General features: G+C 33.9%; 3 protein-coding genes across 4 annotated transcripts; 1 reads left to right on the forward strand and 2 right to left on the reverse strand.

The window, feature by feature from the left end:
* Positions 1–970: 970 nt before the first annotated feature.
* Positions 971–7,763, forward strand: LOC142636606 (transcription factor GTE12-like). 2 transcript variants are annotated; one of them, XM_075810877.1, is made up of 14 exons: positions 971–1,175; positions 2,509–3,420; positions 3,744–3,801; positions 3,895–4,038; positions 4,118–4,182; positions 4,364–4,427; positions 4,506–4,646; positions 4,726–4,790; positions 4,894–4,945; positions 5,035–5,118; positions 5,213–5,334; positions 5,480–5,546; positions 7,116–7,237; positions 7,335–7,763. In XM_075810877.1, the coding sequence occupies exons 2-14, from the start codon at positions 2,665–2,667 to the stop codon at positions 7,536–7,538; spliced, it is 1,944 nt and encodes a 647-aa protein (XP_075666992.1). In that variant the 5' UTR covers positions 971–1,175; positions 2,509–2,664; the 3' UTR covers positions 7,539–7,763. The 2 variants fall into 2 exon arrangements, with proteins under 2 accessions (XP_075666992.1, XP_075666993.1); XM_075810878.1 differs by having other exon boundaries at positions 7,122–7,237.
* Positions 7,764–7,949: 186 nt separating this feature from the next.
* Positions 7,950–11,159, reverse strand: LOC142636317 (eukaryotic translation initiation factor 4E-2). Its single transcript, XM_075810497.1, has 5 exons — positions 10,689–11,159; positions 9,595–9,760; positions 9,384–9,509; positions 8,440–8,505; positions 7,950–8,319 (listed from the first exon to the last, which is right to left on the reverse strand). The coding sequence occupies exons 1-5, from the start codon at positions 11,009–11,011 to the stop codon at positions 8,269–8,271; spliced, it is 732 nt and encodes a 243-aa protein (XP_075666612.1). The 5' UTR covers positions 11,012–11,159; the 3' UTR covers positions 7,950–8,268.
* A 6,748-nt stretch (positions 11,160–17,907) lies between these two features.
* On the reverse strand, positions 17,908–21,542 carry LOC142633861 (protein SRG1-like). Its single transcript, XM_075808113.1, has 4 exons — positions 21,230–21,542; positions 20,793–21,037; positions 20,229–20,553; positions 17,908–18,357 (listed from the first exon to the last, which is right to left on the reverse strand). Exons 1-4 carry the CDS (start codon positions 21,476–21,478, stop codon positions 18,088–18,090), a joined length of 1,089 nt encoding a protein of 362 aa, XP_075664228.1. The 5' UTR covers positions 21,479–21,542; the 3' UTR covers positions 17,908–18,087.
* Positions 21,543–21,982: the final 440 nt, after the last annotated feature.

A 21,982-nucleotide genomic window follows, 5' to 3' on the forward strand; every position in this document is an offset into this window, starting at 1 on the left:
AAGTTACCAAGATGGGCATTATTGAAACAACAGCAATCAATAATTATAAACTTCCAATAAAAAAAAAATCACAATCTGATTCTCAAAAAAAAAAAAAAAGCATAAAAAAATTTATAACAAAATGAAGCATAACAAATTCTTCCCTTAAAAAAAAATCGACTTTTATACTTATAAAAAAAATACAAAAAGAAAATAAATAATCTATTAGTCACTTCAGGCTATTTTTTTAATGAAAAATATGATTTTTTTAATAAAGTTGTTAGTGCTAGTAGTTATAATTACATAACATTTGTATTCTAAATTTTATGGAAGCTTAATTAATTTTTTAAATTTATCTTTAGGTAGTTTTTTTTAAAGTGATTTTTACATCATTAGATCATTCTTAATTTGATAATTGAGTTCTAAAAGTGAGTAATTATTGAGTACTCTCAGAGTATCATAAATACGTACTCTCACATAACTGAAAGATTCACTAATTAAATTTATGGTGAGATTCGCAATTCAAGTAAAAAAAAATAGTACACAATTGTGGTAATCTCAAAATATTCAATAATAGTCAATCTCATTAAAAAAAAAAATAGCACTTCACATGTACTATGTGCCCATCAATAAATTTTTTAATAAAAAAATATAACAATTTTAAGTTGTAACAAGTTGTAAAAATATATAACAATTTGACAGGGTTATATTTTCGACAATATATATAAAAAAAAAAAGGTAAATACCGTTATACCCAAAGAAAAAAGCAAAAGTAAAAAAAAAAAAAAAAGAATATTCCAAATATAAACCAATCCACATGTCACATCGTTAATTAATACTTTAAAGTCCTTAAAAGCTAAAAGTTACCCTCTGTTTTAAAAAGTTATTTAAAACAGTTAAATAAAAATAAAAATAGAAATAGAAATAGAAATATATATATATATATATATAAATACATATAAATATAAAAAAGGAAAAACCCTTAGGTCTTACACTACACTCTTTTTCTCTCAGCACAACCAAAAAAAAAAAAACCACACACACTCCTAAACCCTCTCTCTCTCTCTATCTCTCTCTCTCTGAGCTTTGCTACGCTATTCTCTCTCTCTCTCTCTCTCTCTCTCTCTCTCTCTCTTCTTCTTTGTGCTAGCAATTGATCGGAGAAGAAGAATTTCTCGGTGCCCGATTTATTCCCGGTGAGTTTAATTTTCGAAACCCTAAATTTGTTTGTTTAACATGTTCGTGTGTGTTTGTTTTTTGAATTTTTTTTTGGGGCTGTTTTGGTTTCCGAGACGCTATGTGAAACAATTAGGAGGAAAAACTACATGAGTATTTTGAATTTTTAGGGTTTTTGAGGAAACAATGCTTGTGCGAGTTTTATTGGGTTAGATTTTTCGATTGGTTTGAAAATTTCCTTTTTGTGAATTTTGAAATTACAGGAAGTGTTAGTATTTGAATTTCCATATTTGTTTCTCTTATACTAAATTTCATCTCAAAGTCAACGAGATTTTTTTGTAGTAAAAATTTTAAAGGTAGTTTCGCTGCTTTAGTTGAATCATCTGTTTCAATTTTTTCGTGTTTCTGATTCAATTGGGTATTTTTAATTCAAAACCCTAATTCCGTTATTCTAGGTTATCTGGGCTTTCTAATTATGTTTTGTTTATTTATGTACTAGTTTATCATTCATGTACTCCTGGTTTTGAATTAGTTTTGGGTTTTTTTTTAGTAAATAAAAAGTTCTATTAGAAGAAATAATGCCCCAAGTACACAGGACCAATACTAGTATTACATCACAGCTAAGGGCCCAAGTGATCAATTAAATATGATAAGTTTTGGGTATTTTGTTTTATACTCACATTTCATGTTCTTGGTGAAACAACATAATTGTCTTGAACAGGTTTTGGGTATTTTAATCTAGTATTACAATTCATTCTTATTTGCGAATTGGATATCAATTTTTTTTTAATAAAAATTTTATTTTTATTTTTAAGTTACACACACTGTCAAGTTCTTGAGTCCATAGCCTGACACTCTGTCCTATTATTATGGTTGGAGGAACTGCGTTTTGATGTAGATTTTAGTGGCAAGATGGTCTTCCGATTAAGTGTGTTGTGTGTGCTATAAAGTATGAGATTTGAACAATTTTGAGTTAGAGTTTCACTAGACATGCATGTGCATTGTTATTGACTTATAGTGTTTCTTTATTTTAAAGCGCATGTTTTAAGAACGATCTTGCTCTCTTAAAATGACTCTTGCTCTCTTAAAATGACTCAGACGGAACCCACTGTATTATATGTCTTAGATTAGTGAGCCATTGATTACTGTCATTAGGAGATAAGTCATTAATGATAATTAGAGATTGAACTCCATTTTCTTATGCATTCATTGAATTAATTATGCTATCAAAATTAACTAATCTCTTTCTACTTACAGGAAAAAAAAATCATATTTCCTTATTAAATGTCATGCTAACTTTGAATTTATACTAGTGTCATGTAAATAATCTCTTCTGGTGCTTATCTACTGCAGAATCTTGCACAGGAATCGTTTGCTTGCCTTTTCCATAGTCAAGCATGACTTTCATTTGTTAGGCACAGCTGTGCTTAGTTACAGTGTATTGAAGTCAACACCTGAGAATTGTGAATTCTTGACAGTGACCTTGTTCGATTCTTGTGGTTACTCAATATGATTGCATTTGAAACCATAATGCCAAACAAAGAGCTTAAAGTTAAATTCTCCTCCAAAAGAATAGAAGGCACTACTGGGAGGCAATCATTTGAGCTGGGGCAGCAGCTTTCACTTGGTGAATGGAATGAAACTACTGTAATTTGTGGTGGAAAGAAGTTGGATTCTAAGGCAAAGTCTTCTATGCCAGGGTCCAATAAGCGTGGACCCTCTGACTTGATAGAGTGTCCAAGGGAGAAGCGGCAAAGGATGGATCGTGGTGTGAGTTTGCAGTGTTCCACCATTCTGAAAAAGCTGATGAGTCATCCAGCTAATTGGCCTTTCAAGAAACCAGTTGATCCTGTGGAATTAAATATTCCAGATTATTTCTCGATTATATCCAAACCCATGGATCTGGGAACAATAAAATCCAAACTGGAGAAAAATATCTATTTTGGTGCTGGAGAGTTTGCAGCTGATGTTAGACTAACCTTTTCTAATGCAATGCTTTATAATCCTCCTGATAATGTAGTCCACAAGATGGCAGTTGAATTAGAAAGGTTTTTTGAGTCAAGATGGAAAACTTTGGAGGATAAGTGGAATCGTGATAGCTCAAAGGTAGGACAAGGAAAATTTTCAAGTGGAAGAACGAAGGAGACTAAGGATACCGGACAAAACATTCATAATACACCTCCTTTGCAAAATAATTCATTGTTTAAGACCTCCATGTCATCCACTGAAAAGGTCAGAAGGAGCTGTGATGGAAGAGATGTTGAAGTAAGTAATACGTTAAAGTTATTTGTGATCTGGTGTTTAATTCTATTTGGGTAGTAACAATGAACAAGCTACAAATCTTTATTTGCTGTTTAGGCATTTGGGTTTTCCAGACTCAAACTAACTTATGTAACTTAAGGTGGATTGTAAACTTAAAGTGGCAACCTAATTTTTTATTTTTTATTTTTTTTAACCTATCAAAAAAAAAAAAAAAACATTAGGCTGCCACTTTTTCTTATTCCCTTTTCATGTATATGTATTCCCCTTAATCACAACAGATGTTTTCTGTTTTTCCTGAGTTGTGTTTGTTCTGTTAATTGTCACAGATCGCCAAGACGGCCCAGAAGTGCACGCAGAAGTTGTCAGGAAAAGAATTTGTCAAAGGTATGAACTGGTGTACTTTCTGCATTATTAATTTTTGCAGAGTGTACTGCTTTATGGCTCTTTATAGGAGCTAATTGGCAATTTGTCTTATAGGCACTGACAATGGTAGCAGGCATTCTTATGGTTCTGTCAATGCCAAGTCTCCGTTGAGCCCGATTGCACGCAAATGTGGTAGATGTGGCAGCACTACATGCCAATGCAGCATTTCGTGTAATTCAACCCATGCATCCTCAAGTGGTTAGTTGATCTTTCCTTTTGCTGCTTCCTTTAGTTATCCAATACTCAGTTGGCTGATAGATGTTCTATTTTGGTCCAGATTTATCTGTCCAAAGATCATTGGACAGAGATCATCGTTTATGTGGTGTTGATGCTTCGAGACAGGTATGTTTGACATTATTTTCATTGATGTCATGATTATATTTTCTTATTCTTTCTTCATGTGTGTGTGTCATCATATTTTCTTAATCTTTCTTTATGTGTCTGTGTGTGTCATGTGTAATATTCCTCTCGATCAGGATGGTTGTTTTCAGTTGTGTCTGATTTGTATTTGTTCTGTTCGCAGGCACAGCTTGCCAAGACAATCCAGAAGTGCACACAGAAAATTTCTGGAAAAGAAATTCACAAAGGTATGAACTATGAAGTGCCAGAGTGGACATTCTGCTTTTATGGCTCTTTATAGAAGCTAATTGCAATGTGTCTTATAGGCATTGACAATGGTAGCAGACATTCTTGTGGTTCTGTTAATGCCAAACCTTCATCGAGCCCAATTGCTCGCAAGTGTGGTAGATGTGGCAGCATTACATGCCAATGCAATTCTTGTGATTCAGCCCACACATCCTCAAATGGTTAGTTGATCTGTTCTTTTGCTGCCTCTTTTGGGTATCCAGTACTCAATTGTCTGATAGATGTTTTATTTTGGTTCAGATTTATCTGTCCAAAGATCATTGGACAGAGATCATCGTTTATGTGGTGCTGATATCTCCAGACAGGTATGTTTGACATTATGTTGATGTTGTCATGAATATATGTGGGAGTTGAGAGTTTTTGGCCATGGGTTGAGTTAAAACTCTCAATCAAATTTTGAATTTTCAGGCAAAAAGCACGTCAGTATCCCAATTGAGCAAATCAGATCCAGATTCTGATGGTGAGCGACTTTTTTCATGAATATGTCATATTTGACCTGTTATTTCACAATATTCTGAGTATTGGCACGCTATTGGTGATGATGTGAAGGGGCTGTAAGTGCTTTGGATGATGAAAATACCTGCCTTAGTTCTCAATTCACAGCTCCTGCAATAGATGCTGCCTCCCAAGGAGGTCAGTAATGCCTGAATTAAGTGTTACTTGTTGCCATTTGACTTGGCACATTAACAGCCAGTAACTTTGTTTCTTCCCTGTTTGTTTGTTATAGGATGGAGTGCTCCAGATTTTGCTGTACAGCTGTCACCAAAGAAGGCTCTCCGTGCAGCACTGTTGAAGAGTCGCTTTGCAGAAACTATTCTGAAAGCCCAACATAAGACACTTCTTGACCATGTAAGATATATACTGTGTTTTATTTGTAAAAAAAATTCAGATGCCTAAATTAGGACAATCTCATCATGTGATTTGATATCCTATGGTGCTCTATGTTTCCAGACTCACTTATAAATGCTTTTTTTGTTTGTTTGTCTATGATTAGGGTGACAAAGCTGATCCTTTGAAGATGCAGCAAGAAAAGCAAAGATTGGAAAGGAGACAGCGTGAAGGTGAATTTTGCTAATTAATACTTGCATTATGTATAAAGATTCAAATGCACTATAGTTTTGTGAGGGTCATGAGGAGCTTTGACCTTAGTTCTGAGGGCATTACTTTGACTGTGTAATACACACTCTGCAATGTTGACATGGTTGTTTGTATAAAATGAGTGTGCAATCTTTGCAGTGTTGTATATATCCTTAGTTCATGAGTTCTGGCTCAAATGGAGCTTCCTTCTCCCACTAGATTAGATTGAGGATGAGGTCAAGGGCTCAAAAACCATTGGGTTGGGTGTGCAATTTTCCAATAAAAAAATTGTATAGATGCCTAGGTTGTCTTATTATATTATCATTGCATGATTCGATTTATAGGTGTGCAGTCTAGAAATTTTTTAGCTTCTTGGACATTGATAGATTTGTTATGGTTCTCTTCTCTGTGCTTTATTCATTTTGACGTTTTCTTGAAGTTTCTTATAGCTAGAGTGGACTTTACTCCAGATTTGTAGTTTTAAGTATATCACACTAGCCTTATGAACAAAACATCAAGTGTATTATGGTATATCTGTTTATAAATATCATGAGGAGTTTAACCTTATAGTTCTGAGGGCAGTATGTTGACTGAGTAATGCACGTGCTAGATGCATTTTATATATTATGAAGGATGCAATATTTCTTTGAAGTTCAGGTTAGAACAATGATGTGGTTGTTTGTATTATATCCCTAGGTTTTTCATATTATGTTATCATTGCAATATTGGATTTATACTTGTGCTCTCCAGCAATTTCTCAGCTTATGTATTTTTAAGATTTTCATGGTTCTCTTTGGTCTATGCATTTTGACATGTTCTTAAAAGTTTCTTATAGCAAAAGAGTAGGTGTCACCTCAGGCTTTGCAGTTTGTGTATAAACTGAAGTCACTGCCAAATCAAATTACAGTCACTGCTCATCATATGGCACAACTAGTCACTGGATTTATGTGGACCTTTTGTGGTACCACCATTGGTAACATTGCTGTTTGGTTAGGGAGGTGGAATTGGGGGTGTTGTGTTGGTGGAATTTATAAAGTAGGAAAAAAAAAAAAAAACAAAGAAAAGAAAAGATCTGACTTTGATACTACAGGCTGTATCTGAAAAAGGTTAAGTGAAGGAAAGGGTTGGATTTGCTTTAGTAGTCAAGTGAACGCATAGAAGCAGTTTGGGGTCTGTCTGAGAATTGGTTGTCCATCTTTGGAGTAGGTGTTTTATCTTGTAGAATACAAAGACATTGACAGTATCTGAGCATTACTACGAATAATAAGTAAAATTTTAAACAATGAATGAATACATTGGATATTGGAGATTAATGTGCATGAAAAAATTGGTTTGGTCTGTATTCAATTTCCTTGTATTCTTGGCTACTTGTTAGTGATTACAGAGCTATTTTTCTCAGCATGCCTTTTTCTCAGCATGCCCCTGTTTCTTTATCTGAATGATTGATTTTATGTAATTTGGTGGGGATGGTGTAGAGGGGCTTATTGAAGTGACAAATTATGTTGGGGCTTGCAAATGGGACTATATCTCTGATTATGGATTTTTACTTGCAGAGACAGCTAGGATTGAAGCCCAAATTAGAGAAGCTGAAGCTGCCTTACGAAGAAAGGAAGAGGTTGAGTGTAAGCTGCAGCGGGAGAGACAAAGGGAAGCTGCTCGAGTAGCCCTGCAGAAGGTTTATTTTTGTCTTAATTATTTTCTAGAATTTTAACGTATAGACTTTGATTTTCTTGATTATCTGGGACTTCTTTCTGATGTTTCTCTCCCTGCAGATGGAAAAAACTGTTGATTTTGAGGAGAATATGATGATCCAAAAAGAACTTGAGATGTTATTTGGCTGTTCAGTATCATCTCGTCTGCTCCATGGATCTTTCACTCGAACCCAACTGGAACAGTTAGGGTTATTTATCAAAGATGACGACGATGATGAAGAGGGACTTGATTTTGATGGGGAGGAAGGGGAAATTTTTTCGTGACATCTGACTCCTCTATCTATTCAACAATTGTATATAGTTCTTTTTTCCAGCTCTGCCTGTTTATATCATCATAGTGGATGGAAAAGGGGCATTGGTTGTAAATGACTATTTTTTTAGGGGGTGATACCCTGATAGGGAACTAATACAAAGTGTTTACGAAGTATATAAGTTGCAGTTGTAAACATTTCATCTTTATAATTGGATCTCTCTCATGTTTCTATTTTATTTAGACAAAATATTGCTCTATTTAAGTTCAGGTTCTAGCAGATATGGTTGGCGTGTGGTGAAGAGGACTTTGACAAACTTATAATTGGATGAGCATCTTTATTTGGAGTTACATATAACCGCGTATTTGCAACCCAAAAAAAAAAAAAAAAAAAAAGAAATATTATAGCATTGTGAGACCAAAAATGAATGATGACGAGACAAACAACGTTTTATTTTTATTTTTGAGAAACTAAACTAATTGTCATTGAACACATCATATAAAGATCATTAAAAAAGTAAAATTTTGCATTGTAAATTCTTTAGGAAAATGCAGAAGACCTGAGATAGTTACAACTGAGTCTAGAATCCTAGAATAAGCCTATGAAGTGCCAATAGTTGTTGCTCTGGGTAGAGCTTTTGTTCTTATTGCTCCGGGTTTTGATAGCAACTAGGATAAGGCTTCTGCATCCAGAAAACATCTTGCATCCTCTAGGCATCATCCAAAAAACACACACTAAGCAGATCATGCGTTGTAGCGATTCTTAGCAGCTCTGTCAAGTTTCTTTGCATCATCCTGAAAGATCAAAACCAAAAATTCACTTATGTTGCACAAAAACTATGACAATGAGCCAAACAGATATGGAAAACCAAATTAGTTCATTCTCTAAGAAAAAAAAAAAAAAAAATTTCTTACATGAAATATAAATCCTATGTTGTCATTGTAATCAAGGAACTCCTTCCACTGTTTCCCAATACTTACCTGCAGCAAATAAAATTGACATGAGCCATGCACGTTTAATCAGAATCAAGAAAATCATTGAAAAAACAAATTGTGTTTCAGCCACGCTGGATAATATCAAATAACGTCTTAGATTGACTTAGGAAGCACTAAGTCAACTCCTAATAATGTACTAGCAGAATAATATTGATATTATCCGAACATTTCAAATGATGAAAAAATGGCAGGTCAAGTATTTTCCCAAATGGCAGCTAATTCTTTCCACTTACTTATCTTATGGAATTGAGGAGCTTTGGGATGAAAGTTTAGGGTGGTGGAAAAGTGTAATTTTCCCTGAAAAGAACAAGGAGAAAGCCGATCCTATGGGCTCACTCAACTGCTCCATTTAGTATCAAACTTACTGAGTACTTGGATTCATAAGACAACTATTCCAAACTTGCACATATAACAGTTCTTTCTCTTCCTCTACCTTCTTGCTATCCAAGTAGAGGACTAAAAGGAAGGGGAGAATTAGGGTGTGTTTGGATACTGCTTATTTTATTTTGCTGAAAACTGAAAAGTTATTGCTGAAAACATTGTAGCAAAATATTTTTTATTGCTTAAAAATACTGTTCACGCGTTTTTCATCACTTGGCTGGTCCATGAACAGTGCCATGGGACCAGCCAAACACAGAAATGCCGCTACGCAAACGCACACTTAAATGAATAGACAGTAAAATATAAACTAAGGATCTATGTTTATACTCATATATACAGAACCAAAGCTGCATTTATAATTCAGCATCCATACAAAGTAGAATAAGTTAAGAAGTCATCTGGTGGGTACAAAAGAGCACATGTGAACAAATCATGCATGCAATACAATGAAAATTCATGTTTTTTGCTTAATAACCAGTTACCTGTGCAGCCTCATTCGTAGCATTCTTCGTCCATAGAGATATTTTTTCCTGCCTAGCTCTGACATTGACAACTGCTCCACAAATTTCATCTCCATGATCAAATTGTTCTCCAATCATTGCTAGCAACTAATACCAGCACATTCAGAAAATTAGATTCCACATAAAAGTGTTGATACAGAGTTTAAATCGCTAGGATGGTCTGAAAACATACTGTATATAGCCAACAGGTATCAGATTTCCCTCTTTGAAAGGTTAAAGTCCACTTCCCTCCATTAGCACAAACAGGGTCCTCCCATTTTGGCTCTATTTTATCCTTAAAACAATAAAAGTCTGCTCCCACAGCCAACTTGCCTGGATGATGAATATTGTTGTAAACGCTGTATACAAAATAAATTTTGAGGCAAATTTGTCAGTCATTTGCCTGGATATGATGGAAACGCCAGTAGAAAGACAAGAGGTATTACATACAAAAAGGAGAAAGAGTGATCAGCAATCAGTGCATCAATAAGGATATAAGCACACACATTCCTCGATAAGAAGTTTTTACAAACTATGCCTATGCTTGAAAATTTTTCAAAAGTTAAAATTAGTGAGATATTCTCTATTATTCTCTCAGCCAGTTTATGTTTTTTATACACATGCAGGAAAATGGGATCCTCAATCCAAAACCAAAAGGAAAAAAAAAAAAAGGGTCAGAGGGGTTTACATGATTCAATTGGTATTTATATTGGTTTTCCCATAAAATGAGTAAAAGAGAATTCACTCAATCATAAATTTTAAGTACTAGATAGATAAATACAAGGTTGAACAAGTTAAAATCAGAGCTTGAATGCAAGATCCAAAAAATAATCTACAGGAAATACAACCAATTCACTTACACATTTAGCAAAACCCAAGAGGCAAGAACCTGTTTGTTCACATGAAAGAATCAAGAATGCTCCAATTTCTCCTAAGAGAAAGCTCTTTGTATTTAACCAAGAAAAATGTTCCACCAAAACGTGTCACATGTAAAGCATTTCACCCTATTGAGCCAATTTTTACATTCTTTTTTCAACCCACAACACATTATTCATCAAGAATTCAAGATCATAGTATAAATTCAAGATCCACAAATCTTCAGCTAATTCATTCCCATCAAACACATAAACAGTCCACAAAATTATTTTTTCAAAAAACACAATTCTAAGCAAAATCACACCTTTCTTTTTCCCTTATTCAATAAACATAAAGATCCAAACTTTATGATTTTCTGAGCAGCCAAACAAAAACCCAGATAGAAAAAAAGCAAAAGAAAGAAAGCAAAACCTCCAGAACTCCTCGACGGTAGAGAAGGTGTAGATGGGTCTCATGGAGCTACCCCAAGCGGCTTGCTTGGACTTGGCAGATGGGTTATCGAACCAGAAAGTCCAAGAATGCTCAAGAGGGTGAGTCACAGCTGTCGTAGCAGAAGATCCCTTGGACTCATCTTCTCCCCCAGCGATCTCTCCCTCTTCAAGCTCATCCTCTTCTTCTTCCTCAACAGCTCTCATGTTCATGTTTGGGTTTGGGTTTGGGTTTGGGTTTGGAGCAGCGTTGGTGTTGCTCTGTTCCTCCAAGGTCCCAGGCTTCACAGTCTCGTCTGCAACCATTTTCGTCTCTCGGAACTCGTTTCTCTTCCGGCTTCTCTCGCTGTTTGTTTTGTGGGTTTTGGTTTCTTTGTTGTTGGTGTTGGGTTTCTCGGATTTCAGAGAGAGGTATAGACGGGTGTGTTGTGTTATATAGTCATAGATGCCAGATAGTACTAGTTAGTTATGGACAGTAAATGGGTTGGTTTGGGGTTCTGTTAGTTTTTGATTTTTTGGGTTCAATCCAAGGACCATTTCATGAGTATTGGGCTTGCTTTGTAACTTTCAGAGAGATTGTGTTTGTAAAAATGTGATAGTTGATGAGTGATTCTTAATTTTTCGATCCAATGTAAACTCATTTTGGGCCATTTTTATAATTAGTGGGCTTCCTTTTATGAGTTTCTGAATCATTTTGGGCCATGATTCTGACCCTGATTTGCTTCTGAGAAGGAAGTTACTTACTCCAATATTTTGAGGCTGTACTTGGTCATGATCATGTGGAAATTAATAAATAAATAAATAATTATGTTTGTTTTGAATGGCAAGTATGAGTACTCTCTCTGCATTTATGGAATTGATATTCATGTTCGTTTGAGTTGAGTAAACAATAAAGAGGAGTAGAGGACCAGCTCTTTTACTAGACCTAATTAGGTCGTTGTTTAAGGTCCCCAAATGAAAGGGTGGCCCCAAAATTTTGGAAAAAATGGGTAGTAGGAAAAAAAAAAATTGGTTCAAGAAAAAACCCCAAAAAAATCTGCTACATCATTTTGATTCAAGAACAAGAAGAAATTTTTTTTTTTTTTTTTGAAGGCAAGAAGAAAATTATTTAGTCTAAACAAAATCAATTGTCTCAAAAATAACATCATTAACCTCTAGACAGACCAAAATTCAACCAGATAAAATACAAATCCGGTCTAAAAATATTACTCACAAAACAATAACAAATAAACACAAATTAAAAATCCCAAAATTTTACGCCATACCTACTGTTTCTCTCTCTCTTGCTCGCTGCCTCTCACAAATCTTGTCCTCTGCCTCTATCATTCTTCCCCTTCACTGGTCACTACTCTTAAATCCCTTTTGTTGGTGGCTCCACTTTCCTCCAATCTAATCTACTATCACACTCACAACTGAGGACCTGAGCTGGTATCGTTTGTGTCTTTCACTTTTCTTATCTGATGCATAGTTTTTGTTTTAATTCGTCTTATAAATCTTTTGTGGGTGGACTTGCCTATTAAGACTTGTGGTTATGGGCTTACTTCTGGGCCTTGTGATTTTTTTTTTTTTTTTTTTTATCTTGCGTTTTTATATTATTTTTTGTTATAGGATCCTTTGTGTAGTTTGTTAATTAGTATCCGTTTGGATACAACGGCTATGTCCAGCGTTTACTTTCCACATTTTTTTTTTTGAGAAGCGCATTTCAGCAACTTTTGAGAGATTTGAGTGGGTCCTGTGCATTATTTACGGGATCCACAAACATCTTTTTTTTAACAAAACTTTCATTAAAAATGGGTTCTATGACACTATTCACACATTTACAAATTATTTTGCTATAATGTTTTTAGTTTTTATTACAATAAGCGGTATCTAAACACACTCTTAGTAGAATAGTAATACGGATGTCAAAGATTACATTAAGACTAAAGCAAAAAAACAGAAAAAAAAAATTCAATCCAAAAAACAAAAAATGTAACTAAAAGAAAAAACAAAATAAAACATTATATATGTTTGTGAGTGAAGAGTACTACACAAGTTATATAATAATAAATAAAAGAATATGCTCCTATTGACGTACTAAATTATATAAAAATACTAGATTCATTTTCAAATACATGCATTACTTATAGAATTTTACTAATAATATCCGTTATAGTTGCTTCTGCATAAAGAAGTTTTCAAAATTAAAAAAAATTAATAAAATCATATCTGAGATCGACAATGACTCAAGAGAGATTAAGTGGATTAACTATATTATCAATTGAAAAAGAGATATTAGAAGAATTTGAATACAAAAATTTAATTATTCAATTTGCATCTTAGAAGGCGAAAAAAATAGATTTTAAATGAAATATATTATAATATAAAAATATAAATATTTATTAATTTAATTAATACATAAATATGAAAGAGGCACTGTTTTAATTGTTGCCTTGGGCCCTAAAATGTTTGGGGTTAGCCCTGATACTAAAGAGACAATGATATTTATCAACTTCACCATTATTCTTTTGGACTTGGATTAATTTCTTTTGATAAGGAATTTTGGAAGGACATCTGAGTATTTGAGTGACGTCAAAATTTTTTGTTATTTATTATTGGAACTTGAAATTTGAAGCTTGTGACAGTGGGTCCCTTTTTTGATAGTTCCTAGGCCCTATGTTGATGTGGGACCTTGGGTTATTGAAACAGAGGTTGGATTGATGTTGGGTGAATTGAACATGGCTCATTGAGGCCTATTTAGATCGTTATATGAACCAATTTGTGTACAAGACAAATGAACTCCACAAAATATATATGTATTGGCTGAGTAAAAGGAAAAAACAACAAGTACAGAACATAAAAATGAGCAATGATGATTATGAATGCTTCAAGAAAGTTATATTTGATTAAGTCAAGAGTCAAAGTACATTTTGTCCCACCTAGTAAGGGTATTCCACAAGGTCCAATAAGCCTCAAAGATCTCAGACTTGGCTAATCTCTTTTGGGTTCCTAAGACTTGTGAAATTTGAGTCCCTTGAATCCAAGTGGCTCCTCGAATATTTTGTTACAAGACCTTTTACAACACCTCTCTTTGCTCAATGAACTCAACTTAAAACTTAAAACTCTCTTCTTATATATTTGTTGGTCTCTTCTACGTAAAAATGATGTCTCCCTTATCTTCCTCGCTTCTCCCTTTTTATACTACTCTTGGAGGGCTTTCAAATTATTATTCTCTTCCTTTGTTTTTCTAGGTACCAAAACCAGTCTCCTTTGTCTAAAACGTTGGTGGCTGGTCCTTTCCTTATTTTTTCTTATTTTGCTCTTTTGGGAACTCGTACCCGAAACTTCATTCACTGACTTTCTACTCATAGAAGCTCCTTCCTCAGGACAAATCTAGATTCTCCTTGTCAATGTTCCATAATCTTGTCAATGTTCCATAATCTTCTTCCAAGGCTTTAAAAGGACATTTCGAAGGTCCTAGGACCTTGATGTTGAAGTTTCTTGGTTTGGCATTTTCCCAGAAATGGGATGGATTCCTCCTTGCAATTATTGGACTTGGAAAGCTTTTGACCATCCTTCCTTTTACTCCATGTCCTTTGCTTTGCCCTCGGTCCCTCGGTTCCTTCACCGGGTCTTGATCCTTAAGCCATCACTTGTCCCTATCATTTCTTTCTGCCTCCTAGGAGCTAGACTTTGACAAGACTTCCAACGACTTCTTCCCCTTTTTCCCTTTTTCAAAATATGCATGGCTCATTCCTAGATCATCCTCTGGACCATCCACATCATACTCAATATTTTCAAATTTTTTTTCCAAGGGACCCACTTCCTAGGGTTGGAGAAATTGGGTTCTCTTCCTTTCCATACTTCTTTGATTTTCTTTTCTAGTTAGGTCTTTATGGCCTTTCTTATCTTTACAAACTAGGCTTTCTCTTGTTAAGGCCTATGGCCCCCTATCTTATCTCCATGGGCTAGACTTCCTTGTCTTCATGGGCTGGACTTCCTTGTCACATTTTGGACCTCAACAGTGACTAATTGACTAATGAGATTGGTTGTGTTAGCAGGTTCACTACAATCTACAAATTGAGCTTATGGATGAGACTTTATTCCTTATTGGACTGAATTTTGAGCTGAGCTTAGCATCAAACGTTTGCTGCATCAAAGTTTACCTTTCAAAAATCTTCAGGTTCCAGCGAATTCCAGTTTTTTTTTTTTTGGTTGTTTTTGTTTTAGCATTGGCCTTTTCTCACGGGTAACATGGTTGTAGTTATACTCCTCATGATAGTCCTTGCTTTGCCCCTTGTACAATGCGCTGTGGGAGGAGAGGCATTCCTCTGTTGCAAAATTCTTATGCCCAAAATCATGAACAAATCAAACAATCAATGCTTTTATCAACAACACTCATCAGTCTAGCTAGGCCTTTGGCAACTTCTGAAAGTGCATGCACCTAGCTATTAGTTCACAAAGACTATTTGGGGAGCATTTTCTGTATTTTCAAGTTCAGCTGAGTAGGCAAGATATTCCATCTCTTCGTGCAAATTTTTTTAATTTTTCTTTTGCACCTACTTCCAAATTCTATTCGACCACTCTACTCCATCTATAGCCCATCTTCAAAGATTTGGCCTAGCGCCTAGGCATATTCACTTTTTACAAAAAAATCTTTCGATCCTTGGTAAGGACCATGTAATGCGATTCTCAGCCTGTTGTCCTCACACAAGAATTCTTTGGATCACCTTTAAATCCTCTTGCTGGAAAACTTGATGATGCAGTTCTAGGTGCCACCAAGAATGCAAATTTACTATATCCCCCACCTTTATTAAAAAAAACAAAAGAAATTTTGATTTGTACAAAATAAATCACATTATCTTTAAGAACGGAGCTAGAATTTTGAGTTAGAGGGTGAAAATCTGATGACTACAATTGTTAATTTTGGCTGACTTGTAATGTCATTTGGGCTAATCTGTGGAGGGAGGTCAAGTTTTATTTTCCTTGAACCCAATTAAAATTAGGCCGAATATATTTATAAATGTCTTTGTTTTATGTAACTCACGGGCTAGAGCTCCCTTGGCCTCTAGTGTGGCTCTGTCCCTACCTATCTTACGCCTTCTCATCCTCAAAAAGAAAGAAAACATGTCTCAAACTAACGTTCTCAATATCTTAATAATCATATCATTTGATGCTAACCACTTGCATAGATTATGTTCAACACTTTATGTTGGGCTAATGATTAAATCGCCTACCATGTTAAAATATGTTTTCTGTCACATCCCTCTCATATTCTAACTAAGAATCCACTTTGCTAGCATACCATTCGTGGACAATTTATGTTGCTTTGGTTAAGTTGGCACTATCATTTCGATTTGCGAATTGAAGGGAGAACGTTTAAGTCCAACCATATTTGTATTTGTTTCCAGCCCAAAACAAAAAATCTATATTCGTACCTAACCTTGGATTACCCATTTCAAATCAAATGTCGTCAAAACTTTTAGATGGGAAAATTTGGCAATTTCATTCTTCTACACATTAATGGCATGAAATTGTAATCTTTTGAGTTTCCAAAATCCATGCCATTTGCTCTTTTGATATAAAGTGAGGTCTTGAGGGGTCATGGGAACAATGGGCCAATGGTTTCATTCATATGGGATTTTTATTAGTTGGTTGATATGTAGCTAACAATTACTAGAGTTCAAAAGGATTAGTCACACATTCAGGGAAGTTAGTTACAGGTTACAGCTAACTTTATCTGAAAATATTTGCCACAGTTAGAATTTTGCTTAAGTGCTTATATAGTTCATACACAACGACTTGACAATTTAAATCCGTGAACAAACCAGCACAATTTGGAGTTAGCTAGGGATGACAATAGAATTGGGTCAGATCTTGAACACCTCCAAACTTTTATAAAAACCCATGGGTGGAGAGAGAGAGAGAGATAGAGATAGATATATATGTATATAAATAACATGTGTAAAAATTATACTATATATGTATATATGTGTGTATATATATATATATATATATATATATATATATATATATATATATATATATATTAAATAAAATATATACATGTTCGGACCTTGGGGGTGTCTTAGGGGTGAGCAAAACCCATTCCCATCGCGTCCCTTCTTCCGAGTAAAGAAAATAAGTTGGTGGTGTGGAGTGGGGTAGGGGAGTTTTTATGTCATCCTCTCTTGGAGTACTACACTTCTTTTGTAAAAGTAGTTTGAAATTAAAATTAGTTTTGTTGAAGGTTTGTTCAGAAAGACGTTTGCATGCATGCTTTATGACATGCTGGGGAAAACTCTGGGAACACTTTTCCAATCATCTTTAATATTGAAATTTTGTCCTTAATTTTCTTGTCACTTAAGTCGAACTTTTCTTTAGATGATACAATTAACCTAGCTAATTCTATATATCTAAATTCAACTAAGCATTGATTTGACATTATCTTAATATAATTAGTTTTAAAAACTGTGGGTAAATGTTAATAATTTGTTTCTATTATAACTTTTTTTTTTTATAGAATGGTTTCTATTATAACTTAAAAATATATATTTTTTATCTTTCAAATAATTAAAAAAGATAAATTTTAAAAATAAGCAGTAATTGTAATTTCTTTTTTGAGCATGTAAGGAAAAAAATCCTAAAATCTTTTTGAATTCAAAATAAAATTTGTTACTTGACATTTACCTTATTTCTAAATAAAGTTACCTTTCATTAATGAGAATAACTTAAAAATATATATTTTTTATCTTTCAAATAATTAAAAAAAGATAAGTTTTAAAAATAAGCAGTAATTGTAATTTCTTGTTTGAGCGTGTAAGGAAAAAAAATCCTAATATCTTTTTGAATTCAAAATAAAATTTGTTATTTGACATTTACCTTATTTCTAAATAAAGTTACCTTTCATTAATAAGAATATTTTTGAACTACAGAAAAGTTCAGTTGAAAGAGGGGAATTTTCTTCTACATAGTATAGACAAACATCTAACCTTTTTATGTAAAGTCGATATTTGAAATTAGGATATCATGTTTATATTAAGAGGTTTCAAGTTTTATTTATTTATTTTTATATCTTTAAATATAGTGTTAGATCATCATTATATATAATATACCATTAAGTCATTGGTGTTTGTGTTATCTTATCATTATAATCACTCACGTTTGGAAATTTTCCACAATAATTACATAAAATTTAGTGTTTGATTCACATACGAGTGTTTTGGTGTTCATATTGTTAAATGAATATTTAGATTCAATCATGGTGAAGTCGAATATATAATATGATATATATATCAGATCACCATACAAAATGCGCACTAAATCGATAAAGACACTATTGCCACTGCCAGTGCTCAAGCCCCACTACCAGTGCTATGACATATTACATTCAGTTTTGGCCATCAATTAGCACTGTCGGCTTCTCCGTTTTTGATCCTCATATACTCTAAATATGTCCTTCCATTGAGGCTCCGAGAGAAGAAATCCTTGACATACTTTTCCATTCCCACCCTTCTAAATAATGGTGGGTTATTTGGGTTTAACATACTACTTGCTGGCCCAAATTCCGCCTCGAATTTTGGGTTGAAGAACATAGCAATGGAGAGCCTTTCTTTCTCTGAATTTACATTCGCTCTGTGCTCAATGCTGTTATAGAGACCATTGCTCAAAATCTGCAAAAAGTACAAATTAGACAGATATATATACTAGTCGAAAAATACACATGATAGATAATCTAATATTAAAGTGTGCATTTGGCTCAAAATTAAAAAGCCAGTTTATTTTTGCTATTATTTATGGGTGTTACTGCACTTTTAATACTATTTATAAGTCCTACCGTATTATTTTAACTAATTTTTACTTTTATTTACAATATTTTCAGCAAAAAATTTTCTATTAAAAAAAATAAGCAGATTCCAAATCGACCTAAGTTTTTATTTGTCTTAAAATTTTGGGTTAAACTTTCTAAGCTTGCTACATTCATGTTATTATATTTGTCTTACTGTTGTTTCTTATTATATATCCCTCGTCATTAGTTTGGTGTCTTCATGTGGAGTTTTAGTGATAAGGCAGAGAAGGACGTGTGAGGAATAACTCCATATATACTTATGGCTGTGCTTACTGTATTTTTTGTGGCATTCTGTGCTCTAGATGAGCTGGCTCCCAAATCACACAAAGTCTTACACTTGGATGGAACATTGGTTATGTCAGTGCCCTTACAGCTGTGTGACACCACTCCTGTGGTAGAATAGAAAGATGTCTGTTGTACTTGATTCTTGATTAGAACAAGATCCATCTCTATTTCATTTGAAATCTAGAGAGTCTACTTGTTTCACGGTTGCAATTTTATTTTATAATATTCGACAATATACAAAGTGCCATATCATAATAATTATCGTCACAGTAAGACCCTTGAGATAACCATCTTTCTCATAATTAGTTTTTGCATTGCTTATTACAAAATTTGAATGTTGAATATTTTGTGTTGGTCATGAGCTAGTTAGACATTCTTATTTTGTGTGAAACCAGACAAGCATTTTTTGTCCCGCGATGTTGCATTTTTTGTAGAGAACATACATGGACGGGCACATGGTCTAATTACAGGATTTGGGTTGGAAAAATTATTGTCTATATATTTAATTTAGATGCATTTCATAGTTTAAATTGAATATTACAATTCTAAAAAATCTAATGTCACATCATTTGAACTTACACGACAAATTCTGTTAGATTTAGAAAATAAAACCTTAATCCTAATTTCAAGTTTGAAATAGAAATAATCATGTTCCATTGGAATTTTCAGTGTTAGAGTTACCATATGTTATTGAAAGGTCATGATTTTTAATCAGAAAGTTGTGTAATAAATATTCAGAAAAAGTAAGTTGTTCAATAAATCATTATTTAGGGAAATCACATGTTACGTGACTTGTAGGCAACATAGAATATTCATATAATACCTTGTTTGAAGACCTTTTTAGCAAAGAAAGAGGTTTGGATATGATAACGAAGGTTTCCATAAAAAAAAAAAGTAATACTAGATATATAAACTATTTTATAAAAAGATTTACAAATTGTTGATGTGATAAATGATTATTAGTAAATGAGAAGGTGATGTTAATGATGGGTCTAAATGAAAACCAATAAATAGCTAGCCACAATATCAATTTGTAAAAATGTTGTAAAATAATTTATGTTTGTAACATTACTTTTTCACAAAGTAGACTAAGTGTGCGTTTGGGAAGCGCGTTTTGTGCTTCCCAAACGCACGTTTTGCGTTTCAGTACTTTTTTTTTGAGTCGAAAAGTTTGACTTTTTCCGTGAACAGTGCACATCGTGCATTGTTTATAGACCCACAAATTTCACTTTTTAACAACTTTTTTATTAAAAATAGGTCTCACGATACTATTCACACATTAAAAATTATTTTATTATAATATTTTTTAATTTTTTATTTTCAATTTTCAATTTCAGCTGCATCGAACTAAATTCAATGTACCATAAATAACTTTTGAAAGGAAGGGAAAGAAAGAACAGAGTGTCAAACCTCTAGAATGTCTCCTATATTCACAACAAAGGCATTTGGGAGGAAATTCACGGGAATCCAAACACCATCTTTCTTTATTTGAAAACCTTCGACTCCATTAACTTGGTGGAGGATGGTGATACCAGCTGCATCTGAGTGAGGTGTGAGACCTACAACCTGCTCTGGCTGTGGGCATGGAGGATAGTAGGTCATCCTCACAGATTGCATCCCATCTTCGAACAACTCCCCCATCTCTCCCATTTCCATCTCTAGGAGCTCTCCCAAATAACCAAAAAGTTGCATAGCAAGTCTTTGTGACTCCAATAAGTAAGCCTCCAAAGTTTCTCTAATGAAAACAGAGAATCAGTTTAGTGACCCAAAACTTAAGCTTAAAAAAAGAAAGAAGGGGAAAGCTACAAATTTTACTAAAACAAACTTATATAACAATAAATATAATTGATGCTACTTTAACAAAATTAAAAGTAACTATATATATATATATATTGTGATTAACGATGTATTAGTTTGTAAAGGTTATGAAAAAAAAAAAGATAAATGAGAGAGAGAGAGAGTGAGAGAGGGAACCTCAAAGATGATGGGAGCTCTGGAAAGAGATAAGGCTTTCGTCTATGAAGAGGGTTTATTATCATATAGACCCTATCACCCCAGTCAAGCCTTTGGTTATCGGATCGGACCACGGTTCCATAGCCTTCAACATCTCCTGGCCTTATCTTGTACTTCATTTTTTCTTCCAAAGGAAGCTTGAAGAATCCCTCAATCTCATCATTCAGCTTCTCCAAGAGTGAAGAGCTAACTCCATGATTGACCAACTGCTCAACAACAATATGACAACTATTAGGTTGTTTACTTGAGATGAAAGTTAAAATATCTTTTCCAATGCATGCAGCCAAGTAAAATTTACAAAGACACATGAATTTCACAAAAAGTGAAATGTAAGCCCAAACTATCATGTTTGTTAATGAATTGAAAACTAATTAAAAATAATAGTTGAGAAAAAAAACCTGAAAGAGACCCAATTCTTTGCAACATTCATGCAACTTCTTTTTTTCCAAGTCTTTGGTTTCTAGGGAAACAAGTTGTTTCATGTCGATTGTGGGGATTGGTATAGGGGTTTCTAGGCTTGGAGAGTCTTGACCAACGCGAACATAGCGTTCTGGGACTGTGACTTTGGGGTCTTTGGCGAGCTCTTCCTCGATGCTCAGGACTAAATGAGAAGAACTAGCTAGACACACTGTCTGTGAAGATGCCATTGCTTAATTTGCTGATCCAAGTGCACCTACTATTATCATGGTGTGATGTGTACTTATATAGATAGATAATTTTTGCAACAACGGCTCTGTTTGGATATAACTCTGTTTGGATAGAACTTATTGCTGAAAACTAAAAATATTGTAGTAAAATATTTTTTAAAGGTGTGAATAGTGGGGTAGGACCTATTTTTAATGAAAATGTTGCTAAATATTGAAAATTGTGATCCCGTGAACAGTACACAGATGCACTGTTCATAGTAAAAAGTCAACAAATGTGACTTCAAAACACGCTGCTTGAAAATACAGACGTGAAAACGCTCTATCCAAACCCATTAAACGTGTGTCAAATAAACTAGCTAGTACTAGCTATTACAAGGTTATTGAAGAAATATCTATATACCAGAGTGGGAAAGCTCATAAAGAAATGGAAGAAAAGTCAACCTAGAATGGAGGAGAAAAGTGAAATAGAAAAGGCCAGGAACTTTTTTTCTTTGTGGGTTAAAA

Source organism: Castanea sativa, chromosome 5 (assembly GCF_040712315.1).
Source record: "Castanea sativa cultivar Marrone di Chiusa Pesio chromosome 5, ASM4071231v1".
NCBI lineage: Eukaryota > Viridiplantae > Streptophyta > Magnoliopsida > Fagales > Fagaceae > Castanea > Castanea sativa.